Source organism: Hemiscyllium ocellatum, chromosome 36, assembly GCF_020745735.1.
Source record: "Hemiscyllium ocellatum isolate sHemOce1 chromosome 36, sHemOce1.pat.X.cur, whole genome shotgun sequence".
NCBI classification, from domain to species: domain Eukaryota; kingdom Metazoa; phylum Chordata; class Chondrichthyes; order Orectolobiformes; family Hemiscylliidae; genus Hemiscyllium; species Hemiscyllium ocellatum.
This window is the reverse complement of record NC_083436.1, coordinates 43,346,320-43,368,604: the sequence shown is the minus strand read 5'-3', so window position 1 is coordinate 43,368,604 and position 22,285 is coordinate 43,346,320. Positions and strand designations below refer to the sequence as shown.

Genomic DNA, 22,285 nt, shown 5'->3' with positions numbered 1-22,285 from the left:
GGTGTTTCGAAAGGCGAGTTTCATCCCCTCTGCTTACCCTGATTCCTCTTCCTGTACCTGCTGGCTTGCTTCCACCCCATTGGCTGAAATGGTGGCATCAATAGGTATGATATGGAAACTGGCAATTCAGGCTAATAAAGCAGTAACTTTAGATCAGCAAGTTTGATGTGAAATATCTAAATAAGAAAGATCTTTCATTGATTTTTAACACCCCCACCCTCTCACCCTTATTTAGAAGAGGACTGACTGGTTTTAATACATCAGATCCACTACCTGTCTTATTTGACTTGACTTGTCAACATTTTAAAATTCCTATGGTACTATGCAAAATAATGAGGAGAGCTGTTACTGAATAAAATGGTGATGTTCCTACAGTGAAGTGAGGCACTTTAATGACATTTACATTCGGCATTCTGTAGTTCACACACACACACAATTTAAAAAGTTTAATTAATGCTTTGTTACATCATTTCTTCAATTGTGGACCCTAGCATCTGCACAATGGGGACTATACCTCTGTACACTCTATTTTTCTTCCTAATTAAAATCTAAATTGGCAGTCGAGCCAGAGAATCTATATGTTTTCTGATTAGGTTAGAGATTACCTACAGTATGGAAACAGGCCCTTCGGCCCAACAGGTCCACACTGACCCTCCGAAGAGTGACCCACCCAGACCCATTTCCCCATATTTACCCTGACTAATGCACCTCACACTATGGGCAATTTAGCACGGCCGATTCACCTAACCTGCACATTTTTGGATTGTGGGAGGAAACCGGAGCGCCCGGAGAAAACCCATGCAGACATGGGGTAAATATGCAAACTCCACACACAGTCGCCTAAGGCTGGAATGAAACCCGGGTCCTTGGTGCTGTGAGGTAGCAGTGCTAACCACTGAGCCACCGTGCCACCATTCAGTGCTTAGTTGGACCTGGAGGATGGAAAAGGCAGGAACTGAGAATTCAACAGTTGCTCTAAGCCCTCTACTAAGATAGAAAAGTGTTAATATGCAGGGGCTCCTGCCTAATACTATTCATTTCTGTGGAGGACTTAGGAGCACGAGTAGATCATTCAATCCTTGGAGCCGTTTCTCGAATGTATTGTCATCAAGCATAGATGGGGTCAGAATCAGTTGCAGTATATCCAGACTTCTTGCATGACTTGGGCACAGTATATAGCTCCTTGTGTAAGATACCAAAGGGCAACATGAATGATTGGGCTACCTATCCTGCTCAGATGTTAATTTATTTTGTCCATCCATAAGATGTGGACGTTGCCAGCAATGCCACATCCTAATTTAGTTGCAGAGGAGAAAATGAGGGACTGCAGATGCTGGAGATCAGAGTCAAGAGTGTGCTGCTGGAAAAGCACAGCAGGTCAGGCAGCATCCTAGAAGTAGGTGAATCGATGTTTTGGGCCCCTCATCCAGAACCACCCTCTCGACCCTAATTTAACTACCCTTTTTGAATCAAGAGTCAACCATAATACTCTCAATCTAGATTTACACATAGGCCATGTGGGCAAGGATGCTGTATTTCCTAATTGAAAGAAAATTAGTGAATCATATCAATTTTTTTGACAATCAATGATTATATCATAGTTACCATTACTGACGCTAGCTTTATAATGGATAAAGCTATCTATTGTAGTTTTGTCTATTATAAAGATCCCTGGAGCATTAGCCTGCATCGCCAAATTTCTAGTCCAGTGACGATACCACTATATCACCTGAAATACCTTCCCTAAAGGTGTTTCCTTCCCTTAGTGGGTGGCACAGTTAGCACTGCTGCCTCACAGCGCCAGAGACCTGGGTTCAATTCCCGCCTCAGGTGACTGTCTGTGTGGAGTTTGCACATTCTCCCCGTGTCTGCGTGGGTTTCCTCTGGGTGCTCCGGTTTCCTCCCACAGTCCAAAAATGTGCAGGTCAAGTGAATCAGCCATGCTGAATTGCCCGTAGTGTTGGGTGAAGGGGTAAATGTAGGGGAATGGGTCTGGGTGGTATACACTTCGGTGGGTCGGTGTGGACTTGTTGGGCCGAAGGGCCTGTTTCCACACTGTAAGTAATCTAATCTAATCTAAAAGCATCAAGAAAACAGATGCCCACCACTGCCTTACTTCTCAAAGGCACCTAGGGCTGGCCAATAACTGTTAGACTGGGCAGCAACACCCACATTTAATGAACAAAAAAAACAATTGGATCATGTATTCTCGAAATGTTTTATTGTTCTAACAAACTCTACTCTTAATTAGGTGATGGTTTCACTTGTCCTGGGACTGATTGTGGGAGCCATATTTTTTGGAGTACAAAATGATATGACGGGTATCCAAAACAGGTTGGTATAACTTGAGAGATCAACTTAAAAACTTAACTGAAAACTCTAAATTCCAAAGGAGAACATGCTCGTTGACATGACAACATAAATTACACTTATGCAGCGGCCCACCACATCTTGAAACTGAGCTACTCTTTCAGTTCTTTTGTTTGTTAATCATGAATACAATCAAAAAATGATCACTTCAATTAATGGCAATTTTGTGAAAAATACAAACTTAGAAATGCAAACTTCATTGTGAAAATGTATAAATTCTTGAGGTATGCTTGCAAGGAATGCCAGTCAATTGCAGGATATCCGGATTATAGCAAGTTGTTCAGAGTATGGTGAATGGTAGAATGAGATGAAGAAAGCACCATTGGTATGGGTCAGGTAGTTAATGATGTATGTTTGGTAAAAGATAGTCATAAAACCCACTAGGCATCATGGTAAGAAATTATCCATAAAACCTGACGAAGTGGGGGGTGGGGGCAGCCGAAGAAATTTAAGATAGACAGGCAGGAGGCAGGAAGAACCCAGCAAGCCAGGTAGTATCAGGAAATGTAGAGGTCGACGTTTCAGAAGAGTTGGTCCTTGGTGTGTTAATACCACAGTTGACACTGTATAGCACTGGGAATTGATATCACAAGCACATTATGAAACCATATGTATATATTTGTACTCATTTCAACTCTGAGTATGCATCTTTAGTTATTTACTAACAATGGTGGTTCATAAATTTGAGACTTATTGGTGACAAAATGTCTGGCTGCTAAGGAATAATTGGATATCCGTGCAATGTACAGTACTGTCAATCATTTGATAATGCTTTTAGATTGGATTTAAAATCTTAGATTATTTATCTTTTGAGGTATTCCTAACCTTACTAATATTAGACTTTGAAAATCAATTTGATTTTAATCAAAGACCTTTCTTGCAATAATTTTCTGTTTATCTGTCCAATTTTTGTATGACATTTTGCTGCATAGTTTAATACCTAGAGCTCCCCCTAATTGTAAAATATTGACAGTATATTTATTTGAAAACAGTTCTATAGGCAGGAATATTCAGCTGTTTTTATATTTGCTGTTCACCCTCTTTTTATCTTCGGTTGAATATTTCAAATCTCTCCTGGTCTCCTGCATCCTCCTCAGGCTTTAACTGACACCACATTCCTGCTGTATTGATCCTAACTGGCATCAATTATTGTTCACTCATCATCCATGGGATCACTGGATTTTCTAATCCTAACCTTATCACTTGGTCCAAAAGTTCTTATCCTCATTTCCAACTTTCGCCATGACCTCCACCTAATCCCTCCAATTCTTTAAGAGCTCCAAACCCAGCCATTTGTGCACCTTGTGGCTCAGCTGCCTTGACCCAGTTAAGGATTTCCCTCTTTACCTCAGGCTCCTCCTTTGAATTCACTCCTTACAGCCTATCTCTTGGACCAAGCTTTTGATCACATGTCCCAATGTCTCTTTAAGGGGCCACAGTTAAGTCTAATCTGATAATTGTTGCTAGGGGACATCTTGCAGTACTGTAGTAGGTTAAGGTTGAACAAACGTAGTAATTGCATTGGGAAAATCTGGAATAAGTAAGGTTTGGTAATGACTTCTTTTTTCTTACAGAGCAGGTGCATTTTTCTTCCTGACCACCAATCAGTGTTTCACTAGCCTGTCTGTTATCGAGCTCTTCGTTATAGAAAAGAAGATTTTCATGTAGGTGATAACTTTGACTTTCCTGTATTAATGCTAAATCTGAAATGTTTGTCTATAATTAGAATTGTGAATTAGAATAATTTGCTTGCAGCAAACATTTTTGAGTTGAAACAACCAGCAATAGCTCAAATAGATACTCTGATACAGTGTGGGAATTGGATGTTGCCCATTGGGTGCGTTGTGATTGAGAATTTAATACGGGGAGGGTGCCCAGGCCAGCATCTTCCCACCCACACCCAATCACACACCTGTAATACAGAGGAAAAAGTGCCAAATTCATCAGCCTGCCTACTGCATGGAAATGAATGTAAAGCTCAATTGATCCCAATAGTAAGCTGTCCACGTCATAATATGGATAGCATGGGTGTCAGGCTGGTGGAGGTGAGACACTCAACGTTTTAAAAATGCTTAACACAGTGGGAAAGAAAAGAGGTGCTATCACTGGAGGGTGCCCATTGACCACTGGGGGCACCAGTCCCAAGAAGAAAGGAAGCCAACTATTTCCTTCCATTCACCCATTCTTTAAAACACACCCTGCCAATACTCTTGACCCCTTCTCCCTAAGTTGCCAAAATTTCCCAGTCCAAAACCCCAAAACAGCAGTGCCCACTATCCAGCTTAGCTACTCATTGACAGTTCTGGAGGGCGGGACTTGGCGACAAGCGTGACTCTGAGCTTGCCCCCCGCCATCAGCAGTATGCTATTGGCTGCGAGGTTGGTTTCCAACAGGCCAGTCTGCTGAGTGCTTGAGGCACACCTGACAGGCAAACACTTGCTTGTGGGCTCTGGAGAGTGAAAGGAAGTGTGGAGAGGTTTGGTCTTGATCAAAGGCATTCGGTGCCTAATCAGTACATCCAAAATTAGGAAGGCAACTGAAAACCAATCCCTTAATGCCAAACAACCTCCTCCATGATTTTTTACCCTTCAACACCCATATCCACTACCGCTCGCAATCATTCACTTGAGGCCTGAGATTAACACTTTTAGTGGGTGCCCTTTGCAGTGATGTTGCCATTTAATAGACCTGCAAGGTGCTGTTTGATATTAGTTCCCAACCGATGGGATTTGTGCCACCATGATTCTTGATCTTGGGGATGGCCTTCAACTGTCCAGTTAAGAGCCTGATGGGAACTTAATGTTGCAGACATTCCCTAAAAGAAGCAACTTAGGGTCTCCCAAGTTTTCCAGTCAGTGAGCTACACCTTCATCTCCTCCATTAATTTCCACCCAGAGAAACTGTTTCCTCGTCGCTTGAGGGGAGTAGGTGGTAAAGATGGTGTTTTGCTATGTCCAATCCTGACTAATCAAAATGTTATGGTGATTTTATTTTCCTCACAGACACGAATATATCAGTGGCTATTACAGAGTGCATGCATACTTCATAGCAAAGTTACTTGTTGACCTGATTCCTATGAGAATAGCACCAGCCACTGTACTTTCAGTCACAACCTACTTCTTGATAGGTGAGTTGCGATGCTGCAAAGGCAAAATAATCCTAGAAAGCAAAAAGTGAACATGGAATCAGTGCATTTTTCACCATTAACAAATGGCCAAACATTAAGGAGTGATCTAATTGAGATTTGCTTTTCTGTGGATTCCTGTCGTTCAAAGATAAACTATCAATTTGAAGATGCTGGTCTCCTTCCTATCGGAAAGATGTTGTGAAACTTGAAAGGGTTCAGAAAAGATTTACAAGGATTTTGCCAGGGCTGGAGGATTTAAGCTATAGGGAGAGGTTAAATAGGCTGGGGCTGTTTTCCCTGGAGTGTCGGAAGCTGAGGGGCGACCTTATAGAGGTTTACAAAATCATGAGGGGCATGGATAAGATAAATAGACAAAGTCTTTTCCCTGGGCTGGGGGAGTCTAGAACTAGAGGACATAGGTTTAGGGTGAGAGGGGAAAGATATAAAATAGACCTAAGGGGCAACTTTTTCACACAGAGGGTGGTGCGTGTATGGAATGAGCTGCCAGAGGAAGTGGTGGAGGCTGGTACAATTGCAACATTTAAGAGGCATTTGGATGAGTATATGAATAGGAAGGGTTTGGAGGGATATGGATCAGGTGCTGGCAGGTGGGACTAGATTGGATTGGGATATCTGGTTGGCATGGACGGGTTGGACCGAAGGGTCTGTTTCCGTGCTGTACATCTCTATGACTGTGAAGTTGTGATCTATTAAGATATTTTAGATGATTAAAGGATTTGAGAGGGTCAATAGAGAAAAAATTATTTCCTTTGGTAGGGAGTCTGGAATAAGGGGTCAGAAATTTTTAAATTAGAAGCAAACAATTTGGGACAGTGACAGGAAGCACTTGCTCACGTGAAAGTGAGTGGAAATCAGTAACTTATCCCCTCCTAATAAAAAGCTGTTAATGCTGCGTCACTTGGAAATTTTGAAACTAAAGTTAATACATTTATTAGACAAGGGTACTAAGGGATTCAGAATTAATCCAGATAGACCGTGTTGAGATGTAGATTAGTAATGACTTCATTGAATGGCAGGATAGGAAGCAGAATGACTTTGTCCTACAGGTATTAGATTTTTTTGTTAAATAAAATAAACCTGTTTTGACATGCTACACCATGGTTCTGGGATAGATGGGTCTTGAGCCTGGAACTGCTGGCTCAGAACTAGGGACCATACCACTGTGATGCAAGACCTCTCTGAAAGTGTTCTGGGCATGGTTCATCTTGTGAACATTTGCTGACTCCAACAAGAATTGAACATGCAAACTTTGTATCAGACTCTGATCATCTAACTAACCAACCAATATCATTATTTTAATCACCCTTGTTGGAGATGTCATGACACATCTCCAGGGTAAGTAAGTGTTGAACACAGATCTTCTACCCAAAGCTGGAATGCAAAACAAAACCTCAGTCCTGCTGTTACACCGTGTTGACATTCCAGCATTAAATGAGCAGCCAAACCTGTGGCAGTGGGTGCATCATTCACATGTAAAGGACTGGGCCTAGTCGAAGCCTGACCAGAAATTAATTAAATTAATGTTTGTGTAAAATTACTGTTGTCAAACATATCAAGCTTAAAAGGCCAGATAACACGGTATTTAATAGCTTCATAAAAATATCGCTCAACATTAGTTTAATGCCATAATTAGAAAACTGAACGGTTCTTTTGCTATTGTCAACTAGATTAGGACAAAGCTAGGTCTAATCTCTGGTTATTGCTCAATATCTGGATGATTCCTGGTTTGGGGTTGTTTCAAACGTAATCATTAAATATACACTAGTAACAACATAGAAAAATATGAATGCGCTTGGTATTAAATCCCATGATATAAACAATTTTTGAAGGAAATATTCCATAAAATAAAATAAAAACAAATTTGGTTCAAGAATATTTAAAGCATGAATTCAGAAAGTTTCAAGCATGTCGGCCTGTCTAATAGATAAAAAATCAATTAAATCTGTTTTGATTAAAAGTGGTTCCGAATCTACAAAGAAGGCTATCAAAATCTACGGCGCTGAAATATAATGGAGATAGAATGTGATGCAGCACTGTGCTGTGATTATGGACTAACAGCTTTTGTGAAATATATTTGAGTGGCACTGTTTTTGAAATTTGACTACTCATTTTATTTTTCAGGATTCAAGCTGCAGCCTGGAGCCTTTTTCATCCTATTGTTGACATTAGCCCTAGTGGCCATTACAGCTGCATCTCTGGGATTGGCTGTTGCAACTGGACAGAGTATTATAGCAATTGCCAACCTGATGATTACTGTTATTTTTGTTCTCATGATCGTATGTTGAATATATTGCATTTTTATTTACACTTACATCTGCAAATCTCTCCCTGCTTTTATAATCTGCAGCAGCCCTATAATCCACCTGGATATCTTTGCTGTCCCAGTTCTGGGCTATTAAGCATTCCTCATCATCGGAATTTCACTATTCATTATTGTTCCTTCAGTTGCATATGTCTCAAGCTCTTAAAGATAACCTCTCTTTCCTCTTCTTTAAATGGTCCTTAAACAAAAAACTCACTCTGATCAAGTTCCTGGTCATCCGTCCCAATTTCCTATTTTGTGGCTGTGTAAAATTTTGAGAAGGGTATTCTGAAAAGAGATTTGTTGCATAATGTCCACCAGTGTTTTTCTTTTGTTATGTAGGTGTTTCCCATTTGATGGCATGACTCATATAGAAACATTGAACCAATAAATAGCCAACTAAAATGAAAAAGCAGTATCAAACCACAACTCTAATGCCAAATTATACACCATTGTTCTCACACAAGTGGCCCAGATATGAGTTAACGTCCTGAACATACAGGATACCATTCTCATTGGCTATGACTGGATTACAATCTCACATTACAATGACACCTGTGGCCTAATGCCATTTTTAACTCCTGGGAAGTGGGTGCCGCTGTCCATCTCTCGTTGTCCTGGAGAAGGTGATGATGAGCTTCCTTCTTGAATTGCTGCAGTCCGTTTGTCCAGATCCAAAATGAAGTGGGGCAGGGAGGGTTCCAGGGTTTTGACTCTGTAATACTGAAAGAATGGTGATATATTTCCAACACAAAGATAGAAGTTGCTGGAAAAGCTTAGCAGGTCTGGCAGCATCTGTGAAGAGAAGTCAGAGTTAACGTTTTGGGTCCAGTGACCGTTCTGTGGAAGGGTCAATGGACCTTGAACTTTAACACTGATTTCTCTTCACAGATGCTGCCAGACCTGATGAGCTTTTCCAGCAACTTCTGTTTTGTTATTAATTTACAGGATCTGCTGTTCTTTCAGTTTTTATTGATGATATATTTCCAAGTCAGGATGGTGTGTGGCTTGGGGGAGAATTTGTAGAAGAATTAATTAGTAACTCAGTTTTAATTATTTTTCTCTCTTGAGTAATAGTAGATAGATTATTTAAATCATCATGTCATAGTGATTACATTTTGATTATAAAGTCTACCTCAGTGACAGCCAACATGGTTGAAATCTTGGGGTTGTGTCTTTCTGATAACTATTTGTAATTTTCTCTAGCTTTTCTCTGGCCTCCTGGTGAACTTACCAAGTGTGGTAAACTGGTTGAATTGGCTGAAGTATTTCAGTATCCCACGTTATGGCTTGACCGTAAGTGTCATGAAATCACCACCTTAATAGAAGAATGGGTGTTTGGAAATACAGTCATACAACACAAAAGGCTATTCAGTCCATTGTGCCTGTTCTAGCTTTTTGAAAGAGCTTTCAAATTAGTCTTATTCCTTAGCTTTCTCATCCCAGAGCCTTACAATTTTTTTTCCCTTTTCCAGTATTTGCATTGAAAGCTACTATTTAGTGGGTGGCACAGCGGTTAGCACTGCTGCCTTACAGCGCCAGAGGCCCGGGTTCAATTCCCGCCTCAGGCGACTGACTGTGTTGGAGTTTGCATGTTCTCCCCGTGTCTGCGTGGGTTTCCTCCGGGTGCTCCGGTTTCCTCCCACAGTCCAAAGACGTGCGGGTCAGGTGAATTGGCCATGCTAAATTGCCCATAGTGTTAGGTATGAGATAAATGTAGGGGTCTGGGTGGGTTGCGCTTCGACGGATCGGTTTGGACTTGTTGGGCCGAAGGGCCTGTTTCCACACTGTAAGTAATCTAATCTGAATCTGCTTCCTCCACTTGTTCAGGCAGTACATTCCAAATCACAACAACTCACTGCTTCTACAAAAAATCCTCCTCCTCTCCACCCTGGATCTTTTTGCAAGTGAACTTAAATCATTGCCCTTCAGTTCTTGGTCCCCTTGGAAGTGAAAATTCCTGTTAAAATTACTCATAACCTTCTCTGCTCTAAGGCTCCTCATCATTCTTTCCACATCACTGAAGTCCCTCACTCCTGCAACACTTCCTGTGCATCTTTCCCAAAGTCTATGCATCCATTCGAAAGTACAATGGCCAGAATTGAATATAATACTCTATCTGAGGTCTATCCAGTGATCTGTAGAAGTTCAGCATAACTTTTGCCTGTATTCAAAAAAATCCAATGTTTCTTTTAACTAAGATATCAGTATGTGAATTCCCCCTAGTTTCTGCATCTGTTCTTAAAATTCCATTTATAGAGTCATCGAGGTGTACAGCACGGAAACAAACCCTTCGGTCCAACCCGTCCATGCCGACCAGATATCTCAACCCAATCTAATCCCATCTGCCAGCACCCGGCCCATATCCCTCCAAACCCTTCCTATTCATATACCCATCCAAATGCCTCTTAAATGTTGCAATTGTACCAGCCTCCACCACATCCTCTGGCAGCTCATTCCATACACGTACCACCCTCTGTGTGAAAATGTTGCCCCTTAGGTCTCTTTTATATCTTTCCCCTCTCACCCTAAATTAAGCCCTCTAGTTCTGGACTCCCCATAAGACCATAAGACATAGGAGTGGAAGTAAGGCCATTCGGCCCATCGAGTCCACTCCGCCATTCAATCATGGCTGATTGGCATTTCAACTCCACTTACCAGCATTCTGCCCGTAGCCCTTAATTCCTTGTAACGTCAAGAATCTATCAATCTCGGCCTTGAAGACATTTAGCGTCCCGGCCTCCACTGCACTCCGTGGCAATGAATTCCACAGGCCCACCACTCTCTGGCTGAAGAAATGTCTCCGCATTTCTGTTCTGAATTGACCCCCTCTAATTCTAAGGCTGTGTCCACGGGTCCTAGTCCCCTCACCTAACGGAAACAATTTCCTAGCGTCCACCTTTTCCCTGACCCCAGGGAAAAGACTTTGTCTATTTATCCTATCCATGCCCCTCATAATTTTGTAAACCTCTATAAGGTCACCCCTCAGCCCCCAACGCTCCAGGGAAAACAGCCCCGGCTTGTTCAGCCTCTCCCTGTAGCTCAGATCCTCCAACCCTGGCAACATCCTTGTAAATCTTTTCTGAACCCTTTCAATTCTTCCTTCTAAAACTAATTACTTTACACTTCTATTAATTACTTTGTACCTGCCATTTGTTTGCACATTTCACTAAGTCTGTCTCGTGTCTTCTTGAGCCTTTGCTTTGGGAAAAAAAAATCATTGGTTTAGCCTCAACAGGAGTGATGTGTCTCATGCTGGGAGCTGCACTTTGAGAGAAGTGAACACTTAGGATGTAGAAACGGTTAATGAAAATGGTTCCAGTGAAGAGAGATGTAACTTAAATCTCAAAATTCTTGATTTGTCCAATACCTCCATACAATACATTATAGAATAAGATTCTGTTACCTTTGATGCTCATTAAAGCTCTGATTAGGAACTGAACCAACTGGAAGTTTGAAAGTGATAGTTCCCATGCTGTGGCGCAGATTATTGGCTCATTGGCAATTGGCATATTCAAATTAGCCTAAAGTTTAAGAAGTCTTTAGAGTTTAATATAGAAGCTAAATATATAATTGTTGTTTTCCTGAGGGCAGAGAAAATGGAGAGTTGATGGATGCGTTCTGAGGCATGAACAGCTTTGCTTAATAGGAGAAACTGTTTCCTTATTCTAACCAGAGCCACTGACCTACAGTTATTCATAAAAGATGTAGAGGGGAAGGAAGAGATTTATTTTTAACACAATATTCTTGCTAGCAGGAATGCTGCAGCCAAAAGGGATATTTACAGAAGACAGTTGGATAAAGGAAAACATTTTTATAGCTGTAAGGAAGAGCAGAGAAGTGGAGCTAAATTGGGACAGCTCATTCATGGAGCTGGTACTGACACAGGGGCCAAGAACAATCCTGTGACCTCCAAGTGAACTTTGAAGAAGTGCTCTATATTATGAGTAGCCTAAATATACTCAGTGGAGAAAGTAAGGACTGCAGATGCTGGAGATCAGAGCTGAAAATCTGTTGCTGGAAAAGCGCAGCAGGTCAGGCATCATCAAAGGGACAGGAGAATCGATGTTTCGGGCATAAGCCCTTCTTCAGGAATCAGGATTCCTGAAGAAGGGCTCATGCCCGAAACGTCGATTCTCATGCTGCTTGACCTGCGCTTTTCCAGCAACACATTTTCAGCTCTAAATATACTCAGTACCTGGCTTGTGTGCTTTATTTTATCTCGAACTCTCAATTTTACTTGAGTTAAGAAAGTACGAAGAGTGATCACGTTACCCAATATACTGCTTTGATTTTACACAGGCTCTACAAGTGAATGAATTTGTTGGACTGAATTTTTGCAACAATTCTGAATCAGTGCTTGTTCCCAATGAAAACAACTGTAGCACAAACGCTGAAATGCTGATGTAAGTTGAAAAATAGCCTAAATGTTACAGAATAATTTCATTTTAATGTCTCAAAGATCTATTGCATGCCACTATGTACATATGCAAATCCAACCCTTATTCCTAGTTGAACCCTAAAATGAGTTAGGGATATTCTAGAAAAATGGGGAAGAGGAAAGGTAGAGGAGAGAGGAGGGGGTGAAGATATAAGTAACGTTGTTGGATAAGGGTAGCTTCTAGCATAGCTTGCAGAGTAATGGGACTGGCCTTGACTGGATATGTTTTGGCAGGATGTGATGTAATGTAGGTTGAGTGCCCAGCATGCCAACTTCACCCAGTGCTGAACTTGCTCCATCATACAAAGAATCCATGGTCAATCAAACTTATTAAAACTGGCCCTGATAATATGCTGCCCATGCCAAAATTCATTGTTGTGTAACGGATGAGTAGGAATGGGATTTTTTTTAAACAGGATTTTATGTTAAAAGATATTGTACATCCACTTCCTTCCCACTTCCCTGCTTTGTAAAACAAAATACACTCCCTACATTGTATTGGGCAGTACAATGGCTCAGCAGTTAGCACTGCTGCCTCACAGCACCAGGGTGGCAGGTTCAATTCCAGCCTCAGGCGACTGCCTTTGTGGAGTTTGCACATTCTCCCCGTGTCTGCGTGGGTTTCCTCTAGGTGCTCCAGTTTCCTCCCACAGACCAAAGATGTGCAGGTCAGGTGAATTAGCCATGCGTTAGCTGCATTAGTCAGAGGGAAATGGATCTGCTCTTCGGAGGGTCAGCGTGGACTGGTTGGGCCAAAGGGCCTGTTTCCACACTATAGGGAAACTAAACTAAACATCTGAGGCATGGTCATTGAATACTTGCAAGGTGCTGTTAGGCAAATTGTTAATCTGCAAGGGGGTGAAGGGCAAGGTCAAAAGGCCTTAAACATTGAACAGTGGTAAGCTTGATGGGCAAAATGGCCTATACTCCTGTTCCTAATTTTTACGGTAACAGTAAGAAAGTTTCATCAGTAATTTAAAACTCGTATTTTCATGTTGTTTTTCCCACTTCATAGAGTCATAGAGATGTACAGCATGGAAACAGACCCTTCGGTCACTTCACGTGACGAAGGAGCTGTACTCCGAAGACGTATGATTTCAGATGAACCCTGTGTACGATAACCTGGTGTCTGACTTTGTACCCCACCCCCACCCCACCCCCACCCCCCAGTCCAACACCAGCACCTCCATATCATAACTGTCATGCGGAAACACTAACTGGACTTTCTGGGAAACAGTCTTATTCCTGTTGTTCTGGTTGCCTGTTTCATATAAATAGCATCTAAGTACCAAATAAATAGCAAGTTATATTTAGCAGTTGTGGCATTCTAAATTGTAGCATAAAGGTGGTCATATATCTTTCAAACTTGGAATAGTATTTTCACAGCAGACATCTGAAGGTGGCTAAGAGGCTTAAAGGGAAATCAGAATCCCACACTGAGTCAGAAACGATCATTCTTCTATGATTCTCCATGAATTGACCAATCAGTAGTGTTGTAAATGCGGGTGTGTCATTGAACATGGAGGAATACTGATCTAAGGGAGGAGGGGGTCTCCACGTGATAACCAGCAGGTTTCCTTGTCCTTTTGTCCTGATGCCATGTGACTTCCAGAGGTCTGGAGGTAAAGAGCCACTCAACTGCATCCCATTGTCAACAACAATTGAACTTAACCTGTGGATTAGACAGGACATAAATGAAGGAGTCTGGAACTTGACTGAGTTACCCAAATTTGTCACAAGTTTCCAAGTGAGGAAGACATAGTTTAGTAGAATGGGCAGAGTGACCGTTTATTGTTTAAAGTGCCTGTAGGATGATGAAGATGTGCTTATCTGGTTTCATTCTCATTTAACTTTTCTGTACTGGTTTGGTTGTATTGAATGACTTGCTAAATCATTTCAGAAACAGATGAGGGTTAACTACGTTGCCATGGGGCTAGAATCACATGTAGGCCATCTGACCAGGACAGGATGTCAGATTTCCCTGAAGGGAATTACTGAATAAGATGTTTAGCTTCATGGCCACTATTATAATATTAGATGGCAGGATTTAAACTCATGTAACCAAAGTGTTAATTTGGGTCTTTGGATTACCAATCCAGTTATTGTACTACTAAATTCCTTAGTTCTAGTCTATAAGATTGACATACCTCTAACCTTCTACCTGTAAACTTGTCCTGTAGATTTGACAGAAATTGCTGGACATTTCTTTAAAATCTTACAATGGTGATGATTATACAGGACTGTGAAACACTGCCACCTGGTGGCAGAGTAACCAGGGTCCTCATCATTAATTACTTTGTGACTTCACAAAACTGTCCGAAGAAAATTCCACAGTTACAACATTTTTTGGCCAGAAGTGAGTGAGAATGTACAACTGTACTACAGGGAAAAGAACAGCATGTATATATTTAAGGAAAAATTAGACAAATGCATCAAAACATCTTTCCTATCTGCTATACACCCCTCCCTCCACTCTTTACTCTTTTGATGATCTGATGCAGTCTCACCCAGACTTGAACATATTCAATAACAAAGCCTCACTAAATAGTGAACTCCAGAGATTAGTGCCCTCTGGAAGAGATTACTCCTCATCTCCTTACAAAACAATATGAATAGGAGAGCCCTTATTTTTAAACTGTTTTCCCTCGTTCCAGATTCCCAGAGAAGTATCTTGCCAGCATCTACCTGCCACGCTTCCTCACATTCTTACATGCTTCAATAAGAATCTCTCATTCTTCTCAACTCTATTGAAATTAGTTAACTTGGCTAATCTTTCTTCAAAAGGTGACCCTCTCAATGTAGGAATCAACTGAGTGAATCTTCTCTGAATTGCTTCTACTACAAGTAAAGAGAGTAAAACTGTACACAGTAGACTCAATAATTCCTTGTACAGTTGCAGCAACACGTTTCCATTTTTATAATCCATTCCCACTGTACACATACCAAAATTACCCTACTTTTACACTCGAGTCATAGAGCTGTACAGCATGGAAACAGACCCTTTGGTCCAACTCGTCCGTGCTGACCGGATATCCTAAATTAATCTAGCCCATCTGCCTGCAATTGGCTCATGTCTCCCCAAGATCAACTTATTCATCTACCCATCCAGATGCCTTTTAAATGTTGTAATTGTACCAGCCTCCACCTCTTCCTCTGGCAGCTTATTCCACACATGCACCAACCTCTGTGAAAATATTGCCCCCTTGGACCCTTTTACATCTTTTCCCCCTCACCTGAAACCTATGCTCTCTAAATTTGGACTCTCCCACCCTCGGGTAAAGACTTTGGCTATTCACCTTATCCATGCCCCTCATGATTTTATAATCTCTATAAGGTCACCCTTCAGCCTCTGACATTCAAGGAAAAATAGCCCCAGCCCATTCAGCCTATCCCTATAGCTCAAACCCTGTAACATGCTTCTAAATCTTTCCTGCACCCTTTCAAGTTTCACAACATCTTTCCTCCAGCAGGGAGACCAGAATTGAACACTGTATTCCTGAAGTTGCCTAACCAATATCCCATACGGCTGCAACATAACATCCAAACTTCTGTAATCAATGCACTGATCAATAAAGGCAGGCATACCAAATGCCTTCGACAGTCCTATCTACCTAAGGCTCCACCTTCATGGAACTATGAACCTGCGCCCCAAGGTCCCTTTGTTCAGCAATACTCCCCAGAAATCTACCATTTAAGTGTATAAGTCCTGCCTTGATTGCCTTACCAAAATGCAACACCTCACATTTATCTGAATTAAACTTCATCTGCCACTCCTTGGCCCATTTGCCCATCTGATCAAGGTTCCATTGTACCCTGACATAACCATCTTCACTGTCCACTACACCACCAATTTTGGTGTCATCTGCAAACTTATTAAACATCCCTCCTATATTGACATCCGAATCATTTTTATACATGACGAAAAACAATGGAGACAGCATCAATCATTGTGGTATACTGCTGGTCACAGGCTCCCATTCTGAAAAACAACCCTCCACCACCAACCTTTGTCTTCTACTTTCAGGCCAATTTTATATCCAAATGGCTAGCTCTCCCTGGATTCTAATCTTGCTAACCAGTCTACCTTGCATACAGGCAACATCCTGTCCCTCAGAATCCCTCCAACAATTTAGCCACCACTGGTTCATCGATCTATAGTTCCCTGGCTTTTCCTTATCATTTTTATTAAATAATGGCAGTACATTTGCCACCCTCTAGTCTTCTGGTACCTCACCCATGGCTATCAATGATACAAATATCTCAGCAAGGGGCCAAGCAATCATTTTCCTAGCTTACCCTAATGTTCTGGGATACACCTGACCAGGTCTTGTGGATTTATCCACCTTTGTGCTTTTTAAGATGTCCAGCACCACTACCCTATCTAATATGGACACTTTTCAAGATATCACTGTTTATTTCTTGAAGTTTTCTAGCTTCTATAAACTTCTCCATTTGTAGATTCTTCTTGCACAATGGGTAGTCTGTAGCCCAGAAATTCTGGGTTTAAGACCAGGTTTTAATGAGCATAATGCAGGTAAAAACTGTAAATCGTTTAATGAGCCCGTGACTGATGGTAGGAAGTTTCCTGTCAGTGAGACCTGTGTGAAAACTGTAACACAACGGTTTCCCTATTTTTAAAAGGCCCATCTGCAGTTCCTTGCCAGTTGAAAACCTTCTGTCTGAGGCAAACTAGCCCTAAAACCCTTCAACCCCAGACTTCTGTGTCTTTTCTAACCTCGCTGGAAAGAAAAAGCCAAGGACAACATACCTTGTTAAAGAAACAGCATTGTCACACTCATTAGAGAGACAACAGGTGGTGGCTTAATCTGGAGGTCACCACAGCTCAGATGAGGACCTCAACAGTATGGGGATTGAACTTGTGCTGTATATATCAAATCAAAAACAGTCATCCAGCAAACTGTGCTAACAGACCACTACACAGCTGTATGCACACATTCCATCCAAGCTGCAGTGAAGAAAAATGGAATGTTGGCCTTCCTACTTGCTGTATCTGTGTGTCATCCTTGTGATCAAAGATCTCTCTGTAGTACAGCATTATATAATCTCTCTCCATGTTAATGGACTGGATGCACTGAACAGCATATTCCCAAGATCTAAATGCTGTAATAGTTGCTAACTGGTCTACTAATGCCAGAATTCTTTTACAAATCATCCTAAAGTTGAAATCCCTCCATGGCTTTGCTCTTCATTATCTCTATAAGTCCACCAGTGCGTTCTTCCAATTCTGCCATATTCCATCCTTAACTTACATCACTCTCTACCATTTGTGTTTATGTCTTTGGTTGCCTGGGCTCTAACCATTGGTTAAAGATAAAAAAAAATTGCAGCTGCTGGAATCCAAGATAGACTAGCAGGAGGCTGGAAGCACACAGCAAGTCAAGCAGCATCAAGAGGTGGAGAAATCAATGTTTCAGGTATAACCCTTCTTCAGGAATAGGGGTGGATATAAAGGGAGCTGCAGATAAAGGGCTGGGGTTGCTGGGTGGTGAGGGGTGGATAGGTGAAGACATGGTAGAGAGTATTACCTGGTTGGTTGTTCGGAGGAATGAATCCGGTTGGTAGCTAGAAGGAAGGGTCATTGAGAGGAATGGAAGGGAGGGCGAAGGGAAGGGAGGTTATTTGAAATTGGAGAACTCAATGTTGTGTCCTCCTGGCTGTAGGCTGCCCAGGCAGAAGATGAGGTGTTGTTCCTTCAATTTGGAGTTTGATTCATTGTACCAAAGGAGGAGGCTGAGGATGGTCATGTTGGAAAGGGGAATTAAAACGGGCAGTGCCTGAGAGGTCGGGTTGGCCCCTGTGGGCCCACCCATTTTAAGTCCCCTTCCCACTCCCTTTCCGACATGACCATCCTCGGCTTCTCCTTTTCCACAACAAATGAAACCACAAATTGGAAGAAAAACACCTCATCTTCCAGCTGGGCAGCCTTCAGCCTGGAATACTCAACACGGAGTTCTTCAATTTCAAATAACCTCCCTCCCCATTCCCCAACTCCCTTCCCAGCCCCTCCCCTTCTTTTCCATTCCTCACATCGACCCTTCCTTTTAGCTACCAACCGGATTAATTCCTCCCATCAATCAACCAGGTTGTACCTCCATCTGTATTCACCTATCCCCACCTCACCCCTTGATATGCAGCTCCCCTTGTACACACCCCCAGTCCTTAAGAAGGGTTACACCCAAAACGTTGACTTCCCCATCTCCTGATGCTGCCTGACTTGCTGTGTTCTTCCAGCCTCCTGCTTGTCTACCTCAGCTGTAATCTTTGGAATTCCCTTCCTAGCCCTCTACACGTCTCTCTCCTCCCTCAGACACTTAGGGGAGGCAGTGGTAATATCACTTACTAATTTCCTAGAGGATAGGTGTTCAAGTCTAACCATGGCAGATAGTGAAATTTGAATTCAGTAGAAATCTGGAATTTTAAAAAAAGCAAATTTAATGAGGACCATGTGACCTTTATCAATTGTCTTAAAAAACGGAAATGTAATCACTCCTATTATTAATGAAAGAAATCTGCCATCCTTACCTGATTTGGCCTACATGTGACTCTAGCAATGTGGTTGACTCTCAACTGCCCATTAGGCAATTAGGGGTGGGCAGTAAATGCTGGCTGAACCACTGATGGTCACATCCCACGAATGAATGAATAGGTCAATGGACTAGTAATCCAAAACCCCAGAATATTGGTCTGAGCATGTGGATTGATGGAATCCGTTAACTTCATTGGATCTGGCCTACATGTGACTTCAGACCCACAGCAATATAGTTGATGTACAACTGCCTTCTGGAATGGTGATGGTAAGCCGCTCAGATCAACGTAATTAGGGATGGACAATAAATGCTAGCTCGTCAGCCAAGTCCATATCCCGTTAATGAATTAAAAAAACTTTTCAAAGCAGTCTCTTTGACCAAGCTATTGTCTCCTTATGTGATTCAGTAAATTACTTTTCTTAATAGTCCTAAGGAATTCCTTGTAACAATATTTTTGTGTTAAAGGTGATACATAAATGAATGTCATTTTTGTTCAATGGTAATGACTACATGTTAAAATATCAATCACCAGAGGCCTTAACTTGCAGATTCAATGAATAAATTTGTGATGTTTTGTGTGTTGTAGATGCACTGGAGAAGAATACCTTACCAGACAAGGAATTGAAGCAACTGAATGGGCCTTGTGGCAGAATCATATAGCGTTGGTTTGCATAATGATTATTTGTTTCACCATTTCCTACTTGAAACTCCGATTCATGAAGAAAATGTCATAATTTATATAACTAGACACGGACTCCAATCTCCTCTGTTTGACATCCTAGGTTTTTTTGGAAGGGATCCCCTGCTCACTATGCCACTGGCATATTATTTGTTTCAAAGTTAGTTAATGATTCACACAGCTCAACTATGTGTCCTTATGGAAGTGTACATCCACATGATTGGTTGTGAATTTATTTTTGTTTGTTGTGCTATTCTGTGACTGTCTGTCAGTGGAATCTTCTGTCTTGTGATGAGCATGCAACGAGGTGAATTGGTGGCATACTTGAATCTCTGTCCAGGATTAAGTTCCTGGTGGCAAAGCCCGTAGTTGGCCTCCCTGCCTCATCTCTTTGAGCCCTTAAGTAGCTAGTTAATGACTACTTGAAGTCCTCACCTTTTGCCATTGGGATTACCCAAGTGCAGCCAGGCCTGTTGCCAAACAGCGTGGACAGCAACTAAAATAGTGTAGCTGTTGGTGGTTGTGTACGTGTGTGTTGGGGGTTGGGGGCAGTATTACCTTTGACTGACAAAGGGACTGGATATTGATAGGAGGGCCCAATGGGAGCTAAGTTTCTGCCCTTGGTGAGTAGCCTGCATTCTTCTCTGTGATTACCACCCTACAAGATCATAACTTCATTTTTTTTTGCACGTGTCTGAGTAGCTCAGCGATCCTCTGACAGCAGCCACCATCTTCCTTGTCATTGACCTGCAGCTCTCATTAGGTCTTGGTTCCAGAGGACACATGATTGTAGTGTGGTTTGGTGGGCCTTCTCTTACCACCTGGCAGGGAGGCCCACCCTCAACACCATTCTGTCCAGTTTGTCTATCTACATTACCGACTGTCTTCAACATCTTGACTAGGATAGGCTTTACATTATCCCTAAATTGCGTGGTCTTACAAAAGCTGCCTCTTTTGTGTTTGAGGTTGCATTGATATTAAGGTTGTCAACTTTACTTGGACATAATCCTTAAATTTGCCTTATCCAATCTTCCACTTCACCATTGGTTGTCTGACACATTCATTCTTGCAATGCCTGTACCAGCAGGAAACAAACAGACTCTTCATTACCCAGTTGGAAACTTCCTGACTGACTCAATCATCTTCTTTCTCTTCATGTCCAATCTTTTTATAGCTAGCGAACAAAGATTCAAACACTTTAAATGCACATTGCTGTGTCCGGGAAGTTAATCTTTAATTCCTGGAGACTCTGGGATAATCCTTGAGGTTTGGCAGCCATTGATTAAGAGTTTATAAATGATCAATTGCACTGCTGCCCATCTTGAGAAATCTTCAGATGTGTTTTGAGTTTTGATGCCATTTTGGAGGTCTATGCTGTGCTGCAGTATATGAAAGCGGACATGCTATTGTTCTCCTTTGTACTGTTAAAATGTAAAAAATTAGAACTGTAAATTGAAAATGCTGAAAAGGATAAAGGTTGTTTAATTTTGTAATGTTAATTATATATATTTTTGGGAAATATATTTTGCAAATTATTTTGATACGTTTAATTTGAAAGAAATCACTATTGGATCATTACTTGTGGAAGTAAAGTTCAACATTTTCATGACTTTGGCTGATGACATAATGAATATATGCACCCAGAGTGTACTATAAAGTTCAAAGTTTGTGTACGATAAAGTGGCTGCAATTTTCACGGGTCTGAAATTGTGTATCTGTATAGCATGTGCCTGTCTGTTTAAACACCCCAAGCTCTACACAAGCAAACAGTTCCCATCTACCCCCAAAAGCCTTTAACCACTTGCTTACCCAGAATCTATATATCTTTGCCTTAATAATTAACAATGGTGGTGGTGGTGGTGGTGGGAGGAGAGGTGGTGAACGCTGGTTGTGAGTGGGACACCGTGCTGCGATGGAAACCAGGGGAGGTGACTTTAGGCCTGGACTTGGCTACCTGATTTCAGCCTTGGCCTTTGTCAGGTCCCCTCAGGAGGATCTCCTGTTTCAAATCAAGACACTTTATTTTTCTAAATTACAGCAGATATAATCCCAGTCTGTCCAATCTTTCGACATAAAACAACCCAACCTTCCAACTTTGTCTAATAAACCTTCTTTGGGCTGTGTCCAATGCACTGACGTCCTTCCTTAAATGAGATAAAAATTGTATACAGTTGGTCACATCGGTGTCCTGTATAACTGAAGCATGACCTCCCTACTTTTGCATTTAAATCTCCTTGTAATTAACAATTATAGTGTACTAACGTTCTTAACTACATGATGTACTGATGTTTAAACCTTTGTGTTTCATGCATTAAGACACCCAGTTACCTCTACGTCTTGCAGCAATCTCTCACTATCTAGATAATATGCATTTTTTAATTCTTTCTGCCAAAATAAAAAATCTATTGGAATGCTGCCTTATCAAAATTCTTCTGGAAATATAAGTTCAGTACATGTATCAACACCTCTTTAGTCACAGAACTTCATTTGATCAAAGAATTCCAATAAATTGGACAGTCTTTCTGAGATCACTGCATTCTTCCAATTCTAGTTTCTGGACCATCCCTGAATTTTTAAAAAATTACTCCACTATTGGTGCCTCTACCATTACCTGCTTAGGCCTCAACTCGGGAATTCCTTCCCTCCCTGAACATCTCAACTTCTCTTTCCATCTTTTAAACAGTTATTTTTAAAAAATGGATCAAAAGGAAATGTTTTGTTGTTAGCCCTAATTTCTCCTTGTGTGCCTTGGAGTCAAAAGAAATACCCTTGTGAGGTGCCATGGAATGTTTTATTA

General features: G+C 41.5%; 1 protein-coding gene across 2 annotated transcripts in view; it reads left to right on the top strand.

Annotated features, from left to right (window-relative positions):
- abcg2a (ATP-binding cassette, sub-family G (WHITE), member 2a) overlaps positions 1-21,330 on the top strand; it is a 76,900-nt gene extending 55,570 nt beyond the window's left edge. Inside the window, exons 10-16 of one of the 2 annotated variants that reach the window (XM_060851305.1) lie at positions 2,252-2,334; positions 3,945-4,034; positions 5,373-5,497; positions 7,640-7,794; positions 9,027-9,116; positions 12,123-12,226; positions 19,396-21,330. In XM_060851305.1, coding sequence (XP_060707288.1) covers positions 2,252-2,334; positions 3,945-4,034; positions 5,373-5,497; positions 7,640-7,794; positions 9,027-9,116; positions 12,123-12,226; positions 19,396-19,543 — 795 coding nt within the window. In that variant the 3' untranslated portion in view covers positions 19,544-21,330. The remainder of the gene's footprint in view (positions 1-2,251; positions 2,335-3,944; positions 4,035-5,372; positions 5,498-7,639; positions 7,795-9,026; positions 9,117-12,122; positions 12,227-19,395) is intronic. The other variant, XM_060851306.1, reaches the window with a different exon arrangement.
- The last annotated feature ends 955 nt before the right edge of the window (positions 21,331-22,285 follow it).